At 41.4% G+C, this 18,636-nt stretch overlaps 2 protein-coding genes across 7 annotated transcripts in view; one reads left to right on the top strand and one right to left on the bottom strand.

The window, feature by feature from the left end:
• Positions 1-12,376, bottom strand: part of xpo1b (exportin 1 (CRM1 homolog, yeast) b) — a 26,123-nt gene extending 13,747 nt beyond the window's left edge. The window contains exons 1-6 of one of the 4 annotated variants that reach the window (XM_070840668.1): positions 12,329-12,376; positions 10,307-10,438; positions 9,896-9,997; positions 5,517-5,589; positions 3,992-4,053; positions 2,367-2,411 (exon numbers count right to left, since the gene is read on the bottom strand). In XM_070840668.1, the coding sequence (XP_070696769.1) occupies positions 2,367-2,411; positions 3,992-4,053; positions 5,517-5,589; positions 9,896-9,997; positions 10,307-10,432 (408 nt within the window). In that variant the 5' untranslated portion in view covers positions 10,433-10,438; positions 12,329-12,376. Of the gene's footprint in view, positions 1-2,366; positions 2,412-3,991; positions 4,054-4,535; positions 4,585-5,516; positions 5,590-8,395; positions 8,457-9,895; positions 10,002-10,306; positions 10,439-12,062; positions 12,285-12,328 lie in introns of those variants that run through there. The other 3 variants (XM_070840667.1, XM_070840669.1, XM_070840670.1) reach the window with 3 other exon arrangements.
• LOC139210604 (uncharacterized) lies at positions 11,440-18,636 on the top strand. 3 transcript variants are annotated; one of them, XM_070840673.1, is made up of 7 exons: positions 11,440-11,505; positions 12,003-12,121; positions 17,403-17,507; positions 17,589-17,681; positions 17,777-18,028; positions 18,141-18,233; positions 18,320-18,636. In XM_070840673.1, the coding sequence occupies exons 3-7, from the start codon at positions 17,466-17,468 to the stop codon at positions 18,515-18,517; spliced, it is 678 nt and encodes a 225-aa protein (XP_070696774.1). In that variant the 5' UTR covers positions 11,440-11,505; positions 12,003-12,121; positions 17,403-17,465; the 3' UTR covers positions 18,518-18,636. The 3 variants fall into 3 exon arrangements, with proteins under 3 accessions (XP_070696774.1, XP_070696772.1, XP_070696775.1); XM_070840671.1 differs by lacking the exon at positions 11,440-11,505 and adding an exon at positions 11,726-11,758; XM_070840674.1 differs by lacking the exons at positions 11,440-11,505; positions 12,003-12,121 and adding an exon at positions 12,549-12,686.

Here is an 18,636-nt window from a genome sequence, read left to right as displayed (position 1 = left end):
AGCATCTGTACAAAGCCTGTAATATATGTTTCACCTGTTTGCTGAGCACGTAACCCCTAACTATGGCTACAGAAAAGCAGAACACGCACATAACTTCGGTTTAGTGCTTTTAGTTTACATTTTTATCTCCCCACAGTTTATTTATGTCCCTAAACACTGAGTAACCACTGAGACAAGTTAGCCTGTGGGAAACTAACCAACTACCTTCACTCAACAGCAGCTTCATAATACAAACCAACTCATTCATTTCACTTCCAATTTCATTCTCCAGTCAGAACACAGGTATTGTTCTGTATATTATATGTGGGATAGGGTGAAGGAACTTGATACCTTTAAGGTATTCACCATGATCACCCAGTACAACGTAGTATTGAAACGTGTCCAATTAAATGACACCTAAAAATGAACCTTTTTGTTCAGAGCTAGAGAAATAAAAAGAACAAAAAACATCTAATGGCTTTGATCATAGCCAATCACTGCAAGAATTGTTGATTTATTGTCACATGTGACTGGCCCACTACTGCAGTAGTTTAAGTAACCCGCACTGTCTGTGGTGGTGAAGTCAAGCACTGTGTATGTGATGAAGTTGGTAGTTCAGCGTGCTGAGATGCCACCAAAACATTCAAAAGTTTGGCCGAACTTGATGCCTGCAGCATCTGATAAAAATTAATGTATAAAATACGGAGGGATTATCTCAAGTAAAACGAGTAACACGATAAAGCATCTAATCAAGCATGGAGAAAAGGTACCAAATTAGGTCACCTATTGGTATTAGTATCACTTTAAGGACAGTGTATTGGTACTGGTAACGCGATTTTTTCAAACAATACCCTGTGCTGATTGTGTCCTACTTCAGTGTACTCTGTATCAATGAGTGTCTCAGTACTCGTCAGGGGGTTTCTCTGAGTAGGTGGTTTGAACCGCGTTTCCTGCTCCGGTGTGCTCTCTTGCTGTCAGCGTCGATAACTTCATTGAAACTGTTGGCTGCCACTTCTTTGTGCCTCTCCACAATTCACTCACACGCAACACTGTGGGGTTAGAAAACATTCCTGTGTTTTTAGCAGAGCACCATGAGGTGTTTCTACCCACAATGATGGCCTACAACGATGGTCAGGCTTCATAAAGATACTGATCAATTAAAACAAATAAACCCTTGCAGACTGGCCTGAGGCATCCTTTCCAAAATAAAAGAATAAAAAAATAAATACATAAGCCTATGCCTGAAACCGCACTGACTTTAACTAATATGATTTGGGTATCTTGTTTGCATTAAACATTTGCTGTTCTTGAAGCCTCATCAATTAAAGGAAGCCTGACACTAACCAATAAAATGATTTAAAAAATAAATAAAAAACAGAAAAGAATCCAGTGCCTCTGGCTATCATGGAACTATGAATAAACTTGTCCACTCTGAACGGCCGACCTGCCTCTCTACCTTCATACCTGCCTACCTGTGCTCACGCTGCAGGTGCACCCACTGCCCATGACCAGTCTTCCACAAGGCTAAAGCTAGCGAGCCAGTCACACTAGAATGGCAGAGAAAGTGCAGCCAACATTTAAATTACGGCTCAGCGACAGACTGTGGTGAAGCACACACCCACTGAGCTACTGCTGACCGCCACAGATCAGCGTTTAGGCAGCCAACAGCTCAAAGCATAGCCTGAGCCCAGTGAGCAGTTGCTATGAGCTGAAGCTAATATTACGTTTGCGACAGCTGTTTTGCTTGTGACTTTATGATTGTGATATTTAACAGAGCTGTTCATTTGAGAGACTGAAAAACTTAAACTGGCCGTCAGTCAGCGGTTGTGTACAGAACGAACAAGGGACCCGGCGGCGGCCGTTCTTCTCATCACTGTCGTGGACTCGACCTCCAGCAGTAATGTTAGTCAGGCAGCATGTTCATGTGTTGTGGGGGAGTGGCCTTGGAGAAAAGCCTGAGGGGAGGGGTGGTATATTTTCGGTTGGATGCTTCCAAAGTCTAGCTACTCTTGCTCCTCACGTGTTGCAGACTTGGCCTTTAATCCAGGTTCCTAAACGTGAATTTTTCTGGTTTCTTTCACCCATCGCGACAGTAAACTGAGTATTTCTAGATTGTGGACATAACAAAACATTTGACCATCATCTTGAGATTTGGGGAACGCTGATGGACATTTTACCATTTTCTGACATTTTATAGATCAACAACTAGTTGGTCAATTGAGAAAATTATCGACAATGACAATAATCGTCAGTGGAAGCTTTACTATATGAATGCCAAATTTTTCACAATGCAAAAGTAGATTGTTAAAAAAAAAGCTGAAATATGGCTCTGAAAGTGGTTTTGAAAATGATTAATTTGGTAACAGTATTCTTCGTTGAGGGCTTACCTGAACAAGGATCATGTTCAGCTTCCCAATGTACACCTTTTCTTTCTAAAAAGCAAAAAATAGGAGGAGCAAATGAGTCTTAGTTGTACCATCTCAGTTTCAGAGCACAAGCCGTCTGTCATTTCATCACATCATTAAAAATTCAACTTGACGAACAACATTCTGAAATGTAATATAACAAAAAATAAAACCAAACTATAGGTTAAAAATCAAACAGTGAGAAAATTGAGGGAGGTGAGAGTTAAAATGGACAACAACATGAATAAAAGTAAACATTCAATTCTGACATTTCATATTTTGGAGGTGGAGTAGATCCATCCAAATGGGAGGACAGATGTATGTGTCTGTAACAGCCCCTTGCTGTTCTGGAAAACAGAACATTTACAGAATCCTTGTACCTGAATGTAAAACCGTACCTCAAATCTGATTACTGTTCAAAAACTGACTGGTCAGTGTGGTTGGTTCAATAATCCAAATAACCTTGGACACCTGCCCAATTGGATTCAATGTGTAATGTTTTGTAGAGTTGCAAACACCAGAAACATGTCTGGAAAGCTGCTTTTTCAGCATGAAGATGCTTATCAAATATTAAAACAGCAGTTAGCTAACACATACAGCTCACTTCTAGTTGGAAGCACACACGTGTTTAACAATGTCCACCGTCTAGCTTATTTAAGTTTCACTTCCAGTTTAGTTTTCTAGGTAAGTTTCGTTTTGTTTCAGATTTGCTTTTGCTTTCTACACTTATTATTTCATGCTAGCTGTCATTAACAGTGAGAGTACTTTCAATACTGGGTACATTAGTAAAAAATTCAATAACTTTTAACTTGTATTGGACTGGGCACCTCTGCACACACACAAACACACATCCTGCCCTCCTTCCCATGTCATGATCATACAGTTGGGTTATACAGCAAAGTGAGTTTTGAAAGCTGCAGTTATCACTAATGGATTTGAACTTCAATTTATTTCATTTCAAAGCTGAGTGACACTAGAGAGCTGCCTCTCTCGTGTGAGTGATGCATATTTTCAGATGAGCTGCTGGTAAATCAGAGACAGCAATCTCAAAGAAGTGAAACAGTAAAGACAGTCTTTTTTTTTTTTTTTAATAAATGGTGGAGTTGACTCAACAGTTTACCATGTACGTTAACATGACGGTTCACAGGAGAGCCGAAAGTTGCATTCTTTGGAAGAATGACATGAAAAGTTGTTGTTGCTGTCGGTTAGACACAGTCTTAACAGCTCAACCCCCTGGTTGTTTGAGTGGTCAGGTTGGCTGAAAACACTTCCACAAGCAGCTGATGTCACCATCTTTGGTCTGGACGACACAGCACTATGGTAACCAGCATTACTCATGGCTGTCCTGCGACTGGCTTGGAGAACCGACTGGCTAACATGCTGCTCAGGTGCAACATAGACACAATGCATTAACTTTTGTTTATATTGACCCAAGTTTGGAAAAGAGCTTAAATATTACCCAGATTGAGTAGTTTTAGTTTGCTAAGTTGTTGGCATTGTTACATCAACTTTCATGGTATTAAGTAGTGTAAACCTTTTACTAACGCTCCCATACATTTACCTCGTAAAAGTAATTGAGGTTTAATTTGAATTCAACGTTCACTCACCTCCACATTTGATGCATCTGATGAAGTCTTGATAATGAGACCAACAACATACTTTTTAATACCTGGCAAACACACAAAGATATCAAAAGATAACAGTTAGCACACACCAGTAAAATATGTAAATCTGAACACATCCTGACATGACGAGTTGCCTGGAGCACGTTTCTCAGTAACCCTATCAAAGTCTGCTGGCTCATAACTAGCTGAATCTGCCCAGTACATTTGTACTTTAAAAAGTGTGGTCCACCATTTACATACTCTTGCAAAGCCAGTTGGTAAACACCCGGATGTGGGCTGCAACTGCCACTGAACTTCTACAGGGCAAAGGTTTTGGTCAGTTCAGTGGAAGTTACATGTCCCAGGGTGTTTTCATAGATACTCAAAATTGTCAATGTGAGCAGAGCATCTTCAAAAATGTGTTTTCAGCTCCCTCGCATTAGTTTCTAGACTGCATCTGTACTCAGTTGTAAACATTATGTGCTGGGGTGCAGTGAGCGGAGCCGAAAACAAGGCAATACTCTGACACAAGGGGGAAAAGACATACTTGCCGGTCGCCCTGCACTGGGTTTGCCACTTGAACAAAATTCAGGCATCTACGGTCAGAAGTAGGGAAGTCTTAGGTCAATGAAAAAATGAATTTTGAGCAAAATTATAGAAGAATGGAGGGAGGCAGAATCAACTGATTTGCACATGATTATTAATTTTATTTCATGATAATCGCTTTTTGCCCAAACCAAAATTTTTGAAGACAATTTTCATCCCACTTTGTTTTCAGATTCTTAAAAATCTAATTCAAAAATGTCTGAAACAGAAGGTGGTAACAAAGGACAATAAATTTTGCTTTAAAAGGTTTAAAAAAAAAAAAAAAAAAAAAAGGTTGAGAGAAGTTCAAGTAGAAGGCAACAGTTACAGTCTGCTACCTAGTAGCCTTTGATATGTGCGTGCTCAAGATAATTATGAATGAAAATCTGGAATATTCTCAAAGACATCTAATTAAAGCTATGTGCAAAACCCTAGTGGTACTTTCAAAAGAAGACACTGTGACAGGGATTAATCCATGCCAATAACTTGTCCCTCTTTCCCTGTCAGGCACAGTAAGATGAATGGGCTTCCAGAAACACTGGGAGTGTCTTACTTTCCTACACACAAGTAATCTGAACATTGGTAATGTCATATAAAAATTCTACACATGGAGGCTTTTACATTTGAATGCAACATAAGCAGGCGCAGTAAGAACTTTGACAAAAAAAATCCTCTACTTCTTTAAAGATGCCCCTTCACAAAGCTTTAAAAAAACAGTGCTGGGGTGTTTTGGTTGCATCCTCTCCAAAACAACTGCGACAGTACAGAATCCAACCTGGTTTTCAGCGGCCAGTGCAAGCCAGTCGAGCAGAAAACTAACCAGCATGCTTAGTGGGGGAACACTCCTCAACTTGGCAACCGCACGTCACAACATTTAAAAAAAGGCATCAGTGCTGACAAGACTCAAACATTCTGTGATTTGTAGCACAAAATGAAGTTTTACCTTCACACTGATTCCTGGGGAGAATCTTCCATCTTGTTTTGATAACCGTTTCCAGAATCTGAAGAGCATAGTACTGTAACACGCAAGGAGGGAGAAGCATTAGGAGAACACTCAACAACAGGCATTGTGCAATTTCAATTTAAACCAAAAATAGTATGAAGTGGACCAGCCTGTAATAACCTGCATTTCTATATTGAATTGGGCTGAACTGAACCACATCTTTCATGCAGATTTTGTAGTATGCAGAACATTCACTTGTAGTTTGTATTTTTAAATCACTATAAGCAGCATTAAAGCTGCAACACTGCAGAAGTCCTGCTGTTTCTCCCAGCATCACACCAGACAGCAAAAGACAGTAGAAAAATACAACCCACTGTACTGCTTTGCATCTGATTGCTCTGATGATCTAGAAGACATAACAAGGTCTACGTGTCTAATGTTCTTTTACCGAGCTACAGAGGATTGGGCATCGAGAACTGGTTTGTGAATTGGAACTGGCTCCACTATATAAGAACTATGAGTATGCAAAGAAAATATTTGTTTAACGACTCCTGAACCTACAGTGCTTCTGCCTATCTCACCGGTTCTGTAAACCTGTGCAAGTAGGGTGCTTATTGTGTGACAAGCTGGAGCTTGAACTCAAAAGTGTAGCTAAGTATAAAAATGACAGTTGTGATACAGTGAATGTTATTACAGCTCAAAAATATCTTCACATGCGGAACAAAAGTGTGTTCTTCATGATGAAGCATTTACTTCAGCGTGGATATAAGGCTGCTGGCATGTCAACTTAAACCCTGCATTTAAAAAAAATGCAATAGAAGTGCCAACGCAGAGGGCTCCAGCAAGAAAATGCAGGATCACTCACGAAAAAGGAGAACCTGGCTCAACTTTTGCTGCAACACCATCTTGTCAAGGTGCTGTGGTGGTCAGTCAAGTATGTGCAAGCGCTAGGGCTGTGACAGTATGGATTATTTTTTTCCCTTACCATAGTGAAAAAGTGACATATCCCTGTGGTTTATCATTATGCTGCAGATCAGTGGTTTGGGTGATGGTATGCATGACATACTAACGTCTAAAGTTGACAAAAGGTTTGTCTCTCCAGGAGTCGTTGAGCACAGAGTAAAATATTTTATTGACTTGCCTCTCAGCAAAGGCTTTGAGTTCCCCCGTTAGACAGAGGCACAGTGTATATGTCTAGAGCTTTTATTATGAAAAGTAAGAAGGTGACTAGGGTGCCTCCGTCATATTATTTCATATAATATAATTTTAGAAGTACAGGCACAACTCATGACCCTCGGATACAGAAGGGTGGATGGTCAGTGATGATAATTATTGTATCTGTGTTTCATATCACTCAGCATATGTGCTCATGCAAATTTCACCGGCAAAAAAAAAGTAAGTACAAAAACAAAATAAAAAAAAAAAAATAGATAAAAAACAAAATAAACTGCAGGGATAATAGAAATGAGCTCAGCCCCAGGGGTATTGTGGTTATCGTTACAGCCCTAGCATGCGCACATTCCTTGTGGATTATTTTGTAATATGAATGCCTCGTTTCTAAAGATCATTGCAATGCAAAATAATATAACCAACATGGTAACTTTCAGCCCATGTGTCCATTACTCAAACTGGCCCCCCCTAGCTTGTGTTTGTCCACTTGTACCTGAAGCAACACGCCCCCTCCAAAGCAGCTTCTAGCATTGTTTTTAAATGCACGGCTGTTATTGGTCTGAATGCCAACTAAGAATGCAGCCTTTTTTAGTTGAAGTCATAATGCGCCAGCACCTCCCAACATTTCTGTGTCCAAATTAAATGAAAGCATGTGTACTACAGGGATATCACATTGTAAATATTCATCTTGTTTTTTTCTTCCTAAAAGAAATAAAATAAAACAATAATCCCAATACCTTAGTTTATGTCAAGTAACTCTTTCTTGCAGCCTAAACTCTGCTGAGAATAAAGGTGGTTTCTTCATTACTCGAACAGCATGCCAAGAATCTGAACGAGCGCTTAATAAGAACCAGAATCAATCAGCAGAATCCAAACCAATAAAATCTCGTCAATACCCAACCCTAACCCATGTCAGTCAATTTTCCCAAAGCTAAAATACAGATTACGGTTCATGTCTAAGGTCGGCCTCAATCAAATCCCTTTAACTGGTGTGTCTTCAGGAACAGCAAGACCAACCACAGGTTGTGCCCTGTATTAATTTGTCATTGCTTAACAGTGAAGCATGAAGGAAAAAAAACAAAATACATTTTATTTACAAGTTAGTTTTTGATCTAGTGCTACTCAGACGGTTTCAACTGTAGGGATCATCAATTTAAGAGTAACGATTAAAAAAATATATAAATAAATAATGAATGGCATGTAGTATAGAATGTTATCAAAGTAGGATTAACAATGTGCTACAGACAATGGATGCTGGAAGATTAAAGGTGAAATCCCCTTACTAGCACACCAATTATACACCGCTGACAGGTGTCACTTGTTGTACTGCATGTATTTCTGGCATGCTTTGTTTCACCTTTAACTGCCATACTTTGCACAAACCACCACAAGAGGTAAGAGAGCAGCAGTAAAACTGCCAAAAGCTTTGCAACATTTTAGCTGGGGACAGCACATTATTAAAAGGGTCTTGGCTGAAGAACTGAGGGGAACAGGGGGGGGAAGGAGGAAGAGGATGCACTGTAAAAAGAGAGAAGGGTGGGGCGGGAACAGAGCCATGATCCCTACAGGTGAAATTAAGCCATCAACAGATTTCGTCTCTACAATGGATCCTACAGACTGCAGCCTGCACCCTCCCTCTGTCCAATGAAACAGATGCAATAGAAACGGATGAACAGAATTCAGTCAAAGGGAATTCAAAAAGGGTAGACCTTGTGGAGGCCTGCCGTCAAAGCCTAGCTGTGTCATGATGCACAGGATGACACACCCCTTTTCTTCCTATTACAAGCCATAAACATAATGGAACATTGTGATTAATATCAAATAGTCACAGCTTGAATTCATTACATTTTTTTTTAATATTATAATTACTATAGTTCCTAAGAAAAAGCCAAATGTTTTAAGTGCTTTGAAATGATGCACTTTTGTAATTAATGAAACAAGATAAATGAAGAATTCAAGAGGTGTTTACCTTTTGTTTCCTCTTTTCCTCTAACGCCCCCATTTTTTTTTTGGCAGATTACAAATTTAAAACTAGAAAAAGTGCTGTTGATACATCAACTTAGACATTAGTACTGAATGTCAGTGTTAAAAGTAACCTTACAAGCAAACAAAAAGAAAAAGGCACAGGTCACCTTCTGTACTTTGAGGAAGTTGTGTATGTGTTGCACTTCATACTTAGTACACACATTCAATTTGTGGATTAGGCTTGATTATTTTAAATATCATAATCATACTGAAATTTGTTATTTTAACATAACTCTGAATGTGTCCGAAGCCTGAATCACTGGGTACATTGTTCCCAGACAGTTTTCTTTATCAGCTGTTATCAGTGCATGGGATGGGCACAACATACACTCGTCTGTTAGCATCTAAGGCACAGATCAGAGGACCGTGGAATGTTCAAGACTTATCAATCATCTTAATTTCATATCAATTCTACTTTGAAAAATCAAGAAAATATCAAGCAGCTGGACATATGATGGAAAGTTTGCATAACTGTAATAACTGACCAGAGGCCCAGCACCAGTGTTTTCATGTGGAGGTTAAGAGAAGGGGTTGACTTAACGTGATAGTCTGCAGCTCTTTATCTTGTCAGTTTACTCAGTGAGCTAAAGTTAAAAAAAAAAAACTAGCAAACTGATGCACTTAATCTTGATCAAAATTTTGAATACTGATCAAGGAAGTTGCTTCAAATGTGCATCCCTGAATGGCATACTGAAATACAGACCACTGTTGTTCCGTATCAACAAACAAAAGTGGTTCCAAAGTAAATCTAGAATATAAGATAAGTGGGTAAAATAGCAGCTCATTCCCATACAGACCTAACTGGGCAGAATCCTAAAAGGCTTATTTGTATGGTATTACTGCCAGGCAAAGTCTGATCCAACTAAATTCATTTTAGCAGAGGGACAGAGGTCCTGCATAGCTCAAGAGTTAGGGCATGGTGCAAATACAGCCAGGACTGCATATTTAACTTCTGCTGAATCCATGTGCTCCCACAACATACACTCATAGTACATACAGCTGCTTTTTTTTTTTTTTTTTAAATCCACCAAATAGCATTGCATTTTGTCATCACACCACTGTAGCCTACTGTAATGTTTTGTTTTGGATTGGATTTTCCAAATTAAACTTGTGATAGCATACACTTCCTCAAAGCACACGTGAGTGTCTTTCCACCACTGTTTTCTGGACTGGAGCTGACTTACTTTGGTGTTCATGTTCTGGGAGAACTCCAGGATGGTGTCCACTCTCGTCCATGCATCTGGGTGCTCTTTTAGGTGTGTCAACACCTCTTGTGCCATTCTTTGCTGTAATGCAATATGAATTACATTTAGAGTTAACATTTAGCATTTATTTAGCAACAGCCACTTCTAGACTTGTTTCTGCTGTGTGAATGTGTCACTCTTAGACAGATTTGTGAAGAATTAATATGCAGAGTGTTGTAGGTCGGTTGTGGTATATCAATGACTTGTGGCATACAAAGAAAAAAAAAAAAAAAAAACAGTTCTCCTTTTTCCTCTTGACATAACTATACATTTGACACACACACACACAAATAACAACAAACTTTGTGTCAGGCGGCTTAATAAGGCATCTGCTTATGGCTCACGACGTACCTGTGGTCCCACCCCATGATATAGACAGTTCACCACATTATCCAGCAGGTTGATATCCAGTTTCTGGTTGAAGTCCAGCAGCTGCTGTGCTGCATGGTCTGCTAACATTGTCATAATTGCTGGCATAGAGCTCTGCAAGAAGGACAGCAGAGGGAGGGGTCATGAGTGCACCGAACACATTCAGCAGGCAAAGTCATGTGAACTGTGTGTTTAGAAACAATTCCAAACAGCTGACCACAAAACAAAAATCCCCTGGACCCAGCAGTGAGCTGTCATTTTAAGAAGTTAAGCTCATGGTGTCACAAGCCTGTCACTGTTCAAAAAGCATATAGGAGGGACAGGAGAGCCTCGTCGGTTCTCCTGTTGGACTGAACTTAGAAAGCTGCAGTTTGGCTGAGACTCTTGGGCACAGTGCGCGGGTCAACCCCAGGAGTCAGGACTTGCAGGGACTCAAGACAAATTAACTTAATCATCTCACCCTGTCTACTGCTAAATGTTTCAGAACCTTGGGAAACATTCATTTTATTGTGGACCGGACTGGCACCACACCGTCTTGCAAAAGTGGGTTAACATTGATTTGTAAATGGGTGAGTACACCATTCATAAAACCAGTGACATCTCCACAAGCAACCTCACAATGGACTCGCACTTAAAAAAAAAAAAAAAAAAAGTCAGCAGGCAGCCACTGCTCGGTTCTCTCTCCATGTCGCCTACTTTACTGCTTTACTAATCAGGCACTTCTTCCTCCGACCATATTAAGAGGGTTATAAACGAGCCACGTGCCGGATATACTAGGCGACGTCACGTTGTTTACATCGATAAGTGGCGGAGCTCACTTCTCCACACACACACACACACACACACACACACACAGGCAGGCAGCGGACACACACACTTACAGAAAAGTAAATAATGAATGCAGCTTACAACCATGTTGACAGCCCCTAGCATTAAGTGTAACGTGTCTGATGTAAACAGCGGGAGCGCGGCACCAGCGCACTTCACGTGGAAAGCTAACATGAGCTAGCCCCTACGCTACACCTCTAGCTGGCTGTTAGCAGCCAGTGTGTCGCACAAACAGTTCACATGTGGTCCTTGGCTGCCGAACACAACCACTCCCACCGAGGACACCAGGGACGGAGGGCGCCCATACATTCACATTACTCACTGTGTGGTTAAATAGCGCTATGTGGGGGCAGGTAACTCTTTCTGTCTGTCTGTCTCTTTCGGTCTGTCCCAGTAGTTCGACATTTTCGGGCGCTGTACATTTGCGCAGACATAAAGTTAACAGCGGCTACCGCTAAGAGTCCAGCTACATCAACTTGACATCCGCTCACATCACGCACACGAGTGATGCTGCCGTGGTGGGAGAGGCACGGATTTTAACAAACAGCGTTTGGTTACTTATTCATCCGCAGTGTCGCAAGTAGCGTTACAACGATGCAGCCTCGGGTTAGTTGTGCATTTAGTTGGGTTAAGTTGTTGTTGTACTTTTTCTGACAGCCAACGTTAGCTAATCCGTGTGAAGTGGTAGGTGCTAGCTAGCGGACAGTCGAAGGCTATATGGTTATCCTACTGATGCTACTGCTTTCTGAATTAGCTTGTTGTCGTTCCAGGAGCACCGTGACAGACTATGTAAACTGTAAGATAGCACAACTTAACCCCTGCACCAATATGCATTTTATTCATCATATAGGTAAAGCCAAGAAACGTTAATCACAGCATGGCAGGTTTGCACTTCACCCCAGTTACCTACCTAAAGTCCGAGGCTCTGACTGAAAAGAGTGGCGTTTGCCAAAGAAGCTACAAGGTATGGTGAGTACTTCAGTATCACTGTTGATTAGAAAAGATTTCCTATTTCTGCAGCGTTGACTATCTCCAGCTCCAGCAGTGAGTGATGTCTGGCTGGTGAGAACCACTGATGTGGATTCCAAAACTACTATCACGGCAAACCCAGCAATATGTCACTCCGAGACATTTTACGAAACAAAGTAAACCTTGATTCACTATTTAATTCGTTACTCTGATAATTGTCCAGCGGGGCGGTGTAGAGGTTGTATGCCTGCGCCTCCTCTCCTCTCTCAAGCAACTAACTCGCAACCGGTTGAAACCGGTTCAGACTGGGAGATTCCATCTCGGTTTAGTTTTCAGCCGATGGCGCCGCGTAAAGTTTGGACCGAGGTTACGCCCACGTCGCGCCCTGATTGGCCGCGGCTTTGGCGGAGACTTCCTATCTGCCGTCCTATTGGCCCGCTGAGCTGCCTGTCTATTTCAATTCGCTCAAGCGCCCACGCGACCACTCCGCCCGGAGAGAAAAAGAGGGCAGACTCCCATGCAGAATGGACTTGAATATGACTCCGCTTATCAGAATAGCGAATAAGTAAGCGACCACTGTTTATTGCTCCTCCTGAGAGGCAAGATATTCTTGACCTTCCTTTACGTAAATGCTACATGGCGTTGCGCGGGCAGCACGAGGCGCAAAGCTCACGCATCTAATGATTTTATCCACTTAAACTCCCGTGTGAGGGTCCTACTACTTTTAAACGTAATATATCCCGAAAGGACAGTGTCTCTGTCACGCAGATGCACTTTACGCGGAGTGATGTGTTAAACCGCAACTACCATTCATTTGCCTGTTGCTTGTAAGCTGGTAATTTTCCACCAGCCACGAGTGGGAGTGGTTACATGATCATGAACGCACGGGGTTAGAAAAACGACCTGGAGGAGAATTTGTTTCCCGAATGGGCAGCAGCACCAAAGTGAACGGCGGACTTTGTAAATATGAAGTGTCAGTGGCAGCAGAGAGGGGAAATGTGGGAGCAGTGTGTGTATTTTGCTAATTGAGGGTGGTTTACGGCGGCCACCGCTGTCAATTGAGGATGCAAACATGACAGCGTTTTTTTTTTTCTCCCTCTCTCGCTCCTTTGTGGTCACGTGGTCCAGCGCGCTACTTGATGGAAAAATACTGGATTTGGTGTGTAGTGGAGACAGTACACAACCCAGTAAAGTCATTCAGGGAGGGCTTTTCGAAGGGCGTTCGAGCCTTTACCCAGCAACACAGTCTGCCTCTCTCTTCTTTATGTCCAGAGAACCACGTACTGATCATTTATGTCCTTTGAAGAAGTTCTGGTGCTGAAATGCAGTTTGTGCCAAGTCATCTCGCCTCTGCTTTCTGTTCAGTAGGATTTGGACAGGGAAGGAAATGTCATTTTGTCCTCTTTTCACACGAATCAGCTGATGTGCAAGTGCCACAAAACCTGCTATTACATCAGTTGTGCTGTTGAGTTGCACAATTAAACTAGTGCATTAGAATAATTCAGCTCACAGCACAGGGCTGCTAAGTCCACGTTGCACGCATTAATGCAAGCCCATTTCTGATTGTGCTGTAGGAGCCGGCGAGGTGCAGCGGATCTTTTAAGGAAGTGACCTAAAATCTGACTTTATCAGAGAAAAGTTGAACGTGCACACAGTTCTGCATCTCCACAATAAGTTGTTGTATCTGTGCACTGTTGGTGTGTCAGTGTCCTTGGATCAGCCTCACACCCCAGACAGTTGGCCTATATCTGAGCCTTTGTTATTAACAAACAAGATTTCAAAGCCTATTATCTATGTGTTGATTCGTGAATGCCATTTGCCTTGCCCTCCATGCTGTCACATTCCTAGAGCCCTCTACCCTTGGAAGAGCAGAAAACACGCTTTAAGAAACAGGTCAGTTCACTTTTTAGGAATACTTGAGACGCACCGTATAAGAGATATTCATGTAGGTTTATGTGACGCTATCTGGCCTGCGACTGCTTCATTAACTGTTGTAGTTTATCATCTACAAGCGGTGCACGCTTGTGATTTCGATCGTGATATGAGGGTTGCAAACAAATAAGCATGCAAAATATACTGCCATGTCTTCTGTTGTGTATTTCCTATGCGATTCATTGTATAAAGAATATTTTATCGGTACCCGCCCATTCAAACCACATGTAATGAGTACAAATAAAGATAAACCTGCAAGTAAGCACTTGTTTGTGCGTGTGTGGATCCTCTGTCATATATCGGGTGTACTCGCTGGCAGTGAAGTCATAGTAATTAAAAAGGTCTCAACTCATACCACTGATGAAAAGTGATCTTCATAAGGAAAAAACATCAGCTTTATTTTTTTTATTTAACATTCACCAATGCCTTTCACTTTATGTAGGCCATCCTTTGAAGTTAGTATCAGTCTGATACCTGTGAAAAATGAATGTAGTACTATGAAAATCTGTGTCATTTCATTCAGAGAGTGACTTTATTCACCAAGAGTCAACTGCCTCCAGGCCCTCGCTGTCAGCACAACTGAGCTGAGTGCAGTGCTGGAATTTATTGTTATACATGTGTGAAGTTTGGAGGTAAGCACCCTCAGTCAGGCGCAGGCTGGTTAAATCTTGTTTGGTCTGGTTAGGGCATGGTAGTCCATTTACATATATTATCATTGCACCACACTAGGGGGCTGACCTGCATGTTGCAATCATCAAAAAAAAACCAAAACAACCTGTAATATGTTCGCATACTGCTGCTGAACCAGTGCCCAAATGTTCATTCTTGGCATTAGAGCCTTCAGCAGTAAAAGGAGAAATGAAAGCTGGAGCACACTTTCAGACTTCACACAGTAATGCCAATGTGGCAATAAAAGTCAGCATGTTCGTTACATTTCCTGGATGTTTAAAAGAGTGGAATCACTCCATGTGATTGTTCTCGGTGACAGAAGGTGCAGCCAGTGGTTCCTGTTATCATAATACAGGAATACTTAACTGCCTTCTGAGTACTCCAGTCCATGCTTCATGACATAAACAAATAACAGCGCCATCTTCTGCAGCCCAAGTGTGTGAAACTACTGCATGTGGTGTGTGATCCTGGAGCGTCCTCTGCTGGGGAATCCACGGACATGTATTTACTGAGACCGCCTCACTAACTGAAAACAAGATTATAGATTAAAACATAGACACTCAGATGTAAACCTCATAAAGTGGAATCGCGGCTTGCATAATTTGTAATATACATGTGGTAGATGGATGCTTTAAAAAGAAGAAACAAGTAAAATCCAACAAAAAGTACTCTGTGATAATCCCCCAATAGGTTTCCCTCTGGTCTTAAGTCAAAATAATACATAAAATGTATTGTAGAAATAAATGATTTATATATTGAAAATCTGGTATTATTTCAGATAACTGAGGTCTAAACAATATAAGTTCCAAAAATAAGTGTACAACTTGTAATAATGACATGAGTGATGTTGGTTAAACAATGTCACACATGATCTGGTGATCATTTATGCATTATTTTGCTTATCATGGTGAGAAACAAGGGACGAACACAGTGGGAAAGTTAAAATTACCTGCAGTACAAGTTCAATCAAAACTCTTCTGACATTAATCATTTAAAATAATTCTGTCTGTAAGCCTCAGAGCCAGCGGTTAGTCTCTTAAAGTCAATGGGAATCAAAAGTTGTACACAATCAAAGGATGTTGTAAGCCTGGCCTGATCTATGGAGCTAATCATAGCTGGATGAACCTGTTTGGAGCCCCCCAGCTCTGTGTGCACTGTGTACTATGTGTACTACAGTCCTTAGAATGACAGAGAGGGACAAACTAAGCAGTGCTCCAGTGCTGGGCCTGTTGAACGACTACACCCAAGAATACTGTAAAGACCCAGTTTAGGAGGAAAAAAGCGTTCTTCAGGTGCAGTAAAGCAAACAAGGACTTGGATCACATGATTAATCACCTGTAGCAGAGATAGCCTCATTCTCAGGGTCACTGGTCTTGCTCTTAAAGAACACTGGACAGTTTAGGTCCCAGTTACTCATCAGACCTCCTGATCCAGAGCGAACTTTGCAGACCTCTCAGGTCGGCTGGTTCTGGTTTACCGGCTGCTCGCCAGAGTCAAGGCTAAACATGGCGAAGCTGCTTTTAGTTTCCATGCTGCTCAAATGTGGACCAAAAGACTTGAGACAATGCTGATTACCTTCAAATCTAAGCCACAGGCCGACCTGTTCACCACCACTTCTAAACCATTTTCTTTAAGCACAATTTATTTGCTAGTTTTATTGTTTTTGTTCGGTGTGCTTTTAATTCTAGATTTAATTGTGTTTGCTCTTCGTGCTCTTGCTTGCTGCTGTTATTGTTTTAATCATTGTGTTCCATATAAATAAATGTACCTTGCTTACCTTATCTTAAAAAGCATGTTGATGTTATTCTGTAAACGTGCCTATGATTTTTTCAGAGGTTACTTTTTACTTACTTTTTATTTCTAATATCTCCATTAACAGAAAGTAGTGCCCAACCACAGAGACAGAGATGAAACTGTGGGGAACTGGTCAAAATAGAAACAAAGGAAAACCAAGCTGGAGCAGGAGGAAAGGCCTCTGGTCAATGAGGGATATTAGAGAGGAAAGTAGAAAAGCCCTTTTTTAGACAGACGTTCATGCTAAAACAACCTAAATGGCCTTAGGCTTCATCTTGTTATTACATAATACTTTTTCTGACTCTTTTGAATCTCTCCACGGACAAATGCCCCATATAAAGAAATAGCCCAGAAAAAAATTAAAATGAATGAAAGCTAAACTAAACTAAGTGAATGATCCAAGAGGACTCTCCTGCAGACCACTTGCTGCTGTATGTGTATCATAACAGTGGAACGTAACTAAGTACAGTTACTCTATTACATGTATTTGATCATTCCAGTTACTTATTCCTTTTCCAAATTTAGATTATTAATACAAATCATAAATCAGCTAATAAATGATGATGTATTTTTCCAGGTCAAGCAACCCAGCTGCAACATCAATAATTATAATAATAACAATAACATGTGTGTATGTATGATTCTGACAAAGGCCATTCTGCATAGAAAGTACTTTTAATTTTAGTACTCTAAATATATTCTGCTAAATATTTAGCAGGACTTTACTTGTAATAGAGAATAATAGAATTTACTCCAGTCAAAGCTGTGAGGACTTGCTCCCCCTCTGACTGTGGCTCATTTCATTCTATTCGCCATTTGACAAATGTAACTTCATTTCACCTTGTTTTTGTATGATATTTTCATTTGAAATCTGTCTCCATGACAGAGAGTGAATGTCAACATGAAGTTCAAATCAAAAGAGATTTAGTGACACAGCTCTGCAGACAGGATGGACGAGGCACCGTTTGACCGTGACATGACTGATTTAAAGGTAGGGGCGGACCAGTGTAAAAGCGCACCCACTGCCAACAGTTCCACATGTCAGCTCTGAACAAATGTTTTGCCCTGACAGACGATAGAAATCATTGCGAGCCTAAACACAGGATTGACTGCTGAGGACCTGCTCAGCATGACCCTAGCCTTTGGATATGTCAGTAGTGTTCAGGTAACTTCATTACAGACAGCATTCATTACACTTTCACTGATTCACTTTGGCACGATGCTTTCTCTGAGATATGATGTTTTCCTCTCGTCACTCAGAAAATAGTGGAGAGGGGATTCATACGTGGTTTGGTGACTTATTCTAATGCTGACGAAGCTGCCATGGCCACGATGGAGCTGAACAGCACCAAAGACGTCTTTGTGGATCTGCTTCAGTCCAGGGAGGCCAGAAAGGAGAGGTCAGCCAGTCGCAGTGACCAACCCTCTTACCTCCCACAAGACAGGTTTAGTGACATGCCACCACAGAGATTATCCTGTCTGGACACACCGTGTCCGCCGTACCACAGCCAGGTAATGAGCCTTTTGGACTCTCGCACAGTTGTGCATGTTTTATTTTATTCTGTGTTGTGGATTTCAGGGGTCTAGACTAATTTAAGTCAAACTTCTGCTCTCCATTTGTCAGAGTGTCACCCTTCATATTCACAACTTGCCCAACTGTGTTGAGCAGAAGAGGTGGATGCTCAGCCTCCTCCCTACATATGCGACCAATGTGAAGGTACTAACTCTTCCATATAAGTGAGAAATGACAGATCACAACGTGAGGTGCTGTTAACTGACCCCCACATGTTTACGACCCCACAGGTGATGAGAAGAAGTGCCATAGCAACGCTTCCCAACTTCTCCACCGCCTCGTGGCTCATGGATGACTTACGTGACCTCTTCGCTGGCAATAAACACCTCCACTTTTCCTTGGAGAACCAAGGAGGTGGGTGCCCTGGAATGAAGGCATCACACAGACAGCCACTCCAGCAGCATCGACGGCCCCAACGTCTGCTCTAAATCTACTGTATACTACAGGATCTCTGAGCCTACCACAGCCTGAGCTCTATAGGAGCCCTCCTGATCAAAACATCATTTTTACACAGTTTAATATCAATAAATACCTTTATCTCTGCAAA

This window comes from Pempheris klunzingeri, chromosome 12 (assembly GCF_042242105.1).
Source record: "Pempheris klunzingeri isolate RE-2024b chromosome 12, fPemKlu1.hap1, whole genome shotgun sequence".
Classification (NCBI taxonomy): domain Eukaryota; kingdom Metazoa; phylum Chordata; class Actinopteri; order Acropomatiformes; family Pempheridae; genus Pempheris; species Pempheris klunzingeri.
The sequence above is the reverse complement of the archived record's forward strand: the minus strand, read 5'-3'. Positions and strand labels throughout refer to the sequence as shown.

Bases quoted from the DNA above. Each gene is read 5' to 3' on its own strand.
- LOC139210604 (XM_070840673.1), top strand. From the start codon at position 17,466: ATGGACGAGGCACCGTTTGACCGTGACATGACTGATTTAAAG. The intron at 17,508-17,588 runs GTAGGGGCGGAC...TTGCCCTGACAG, and splicing joins GTGACATGACTGATTTAAAG to ACGATAGAAATCATTGCGAG. The intron at 17,682-17,776 runs GTAACTTCATTA...CTCGTCACTCAG, and splicing joins GATATGTCAGTAGTGTTCAG to AAAATAGTGGAGAGGGGATT.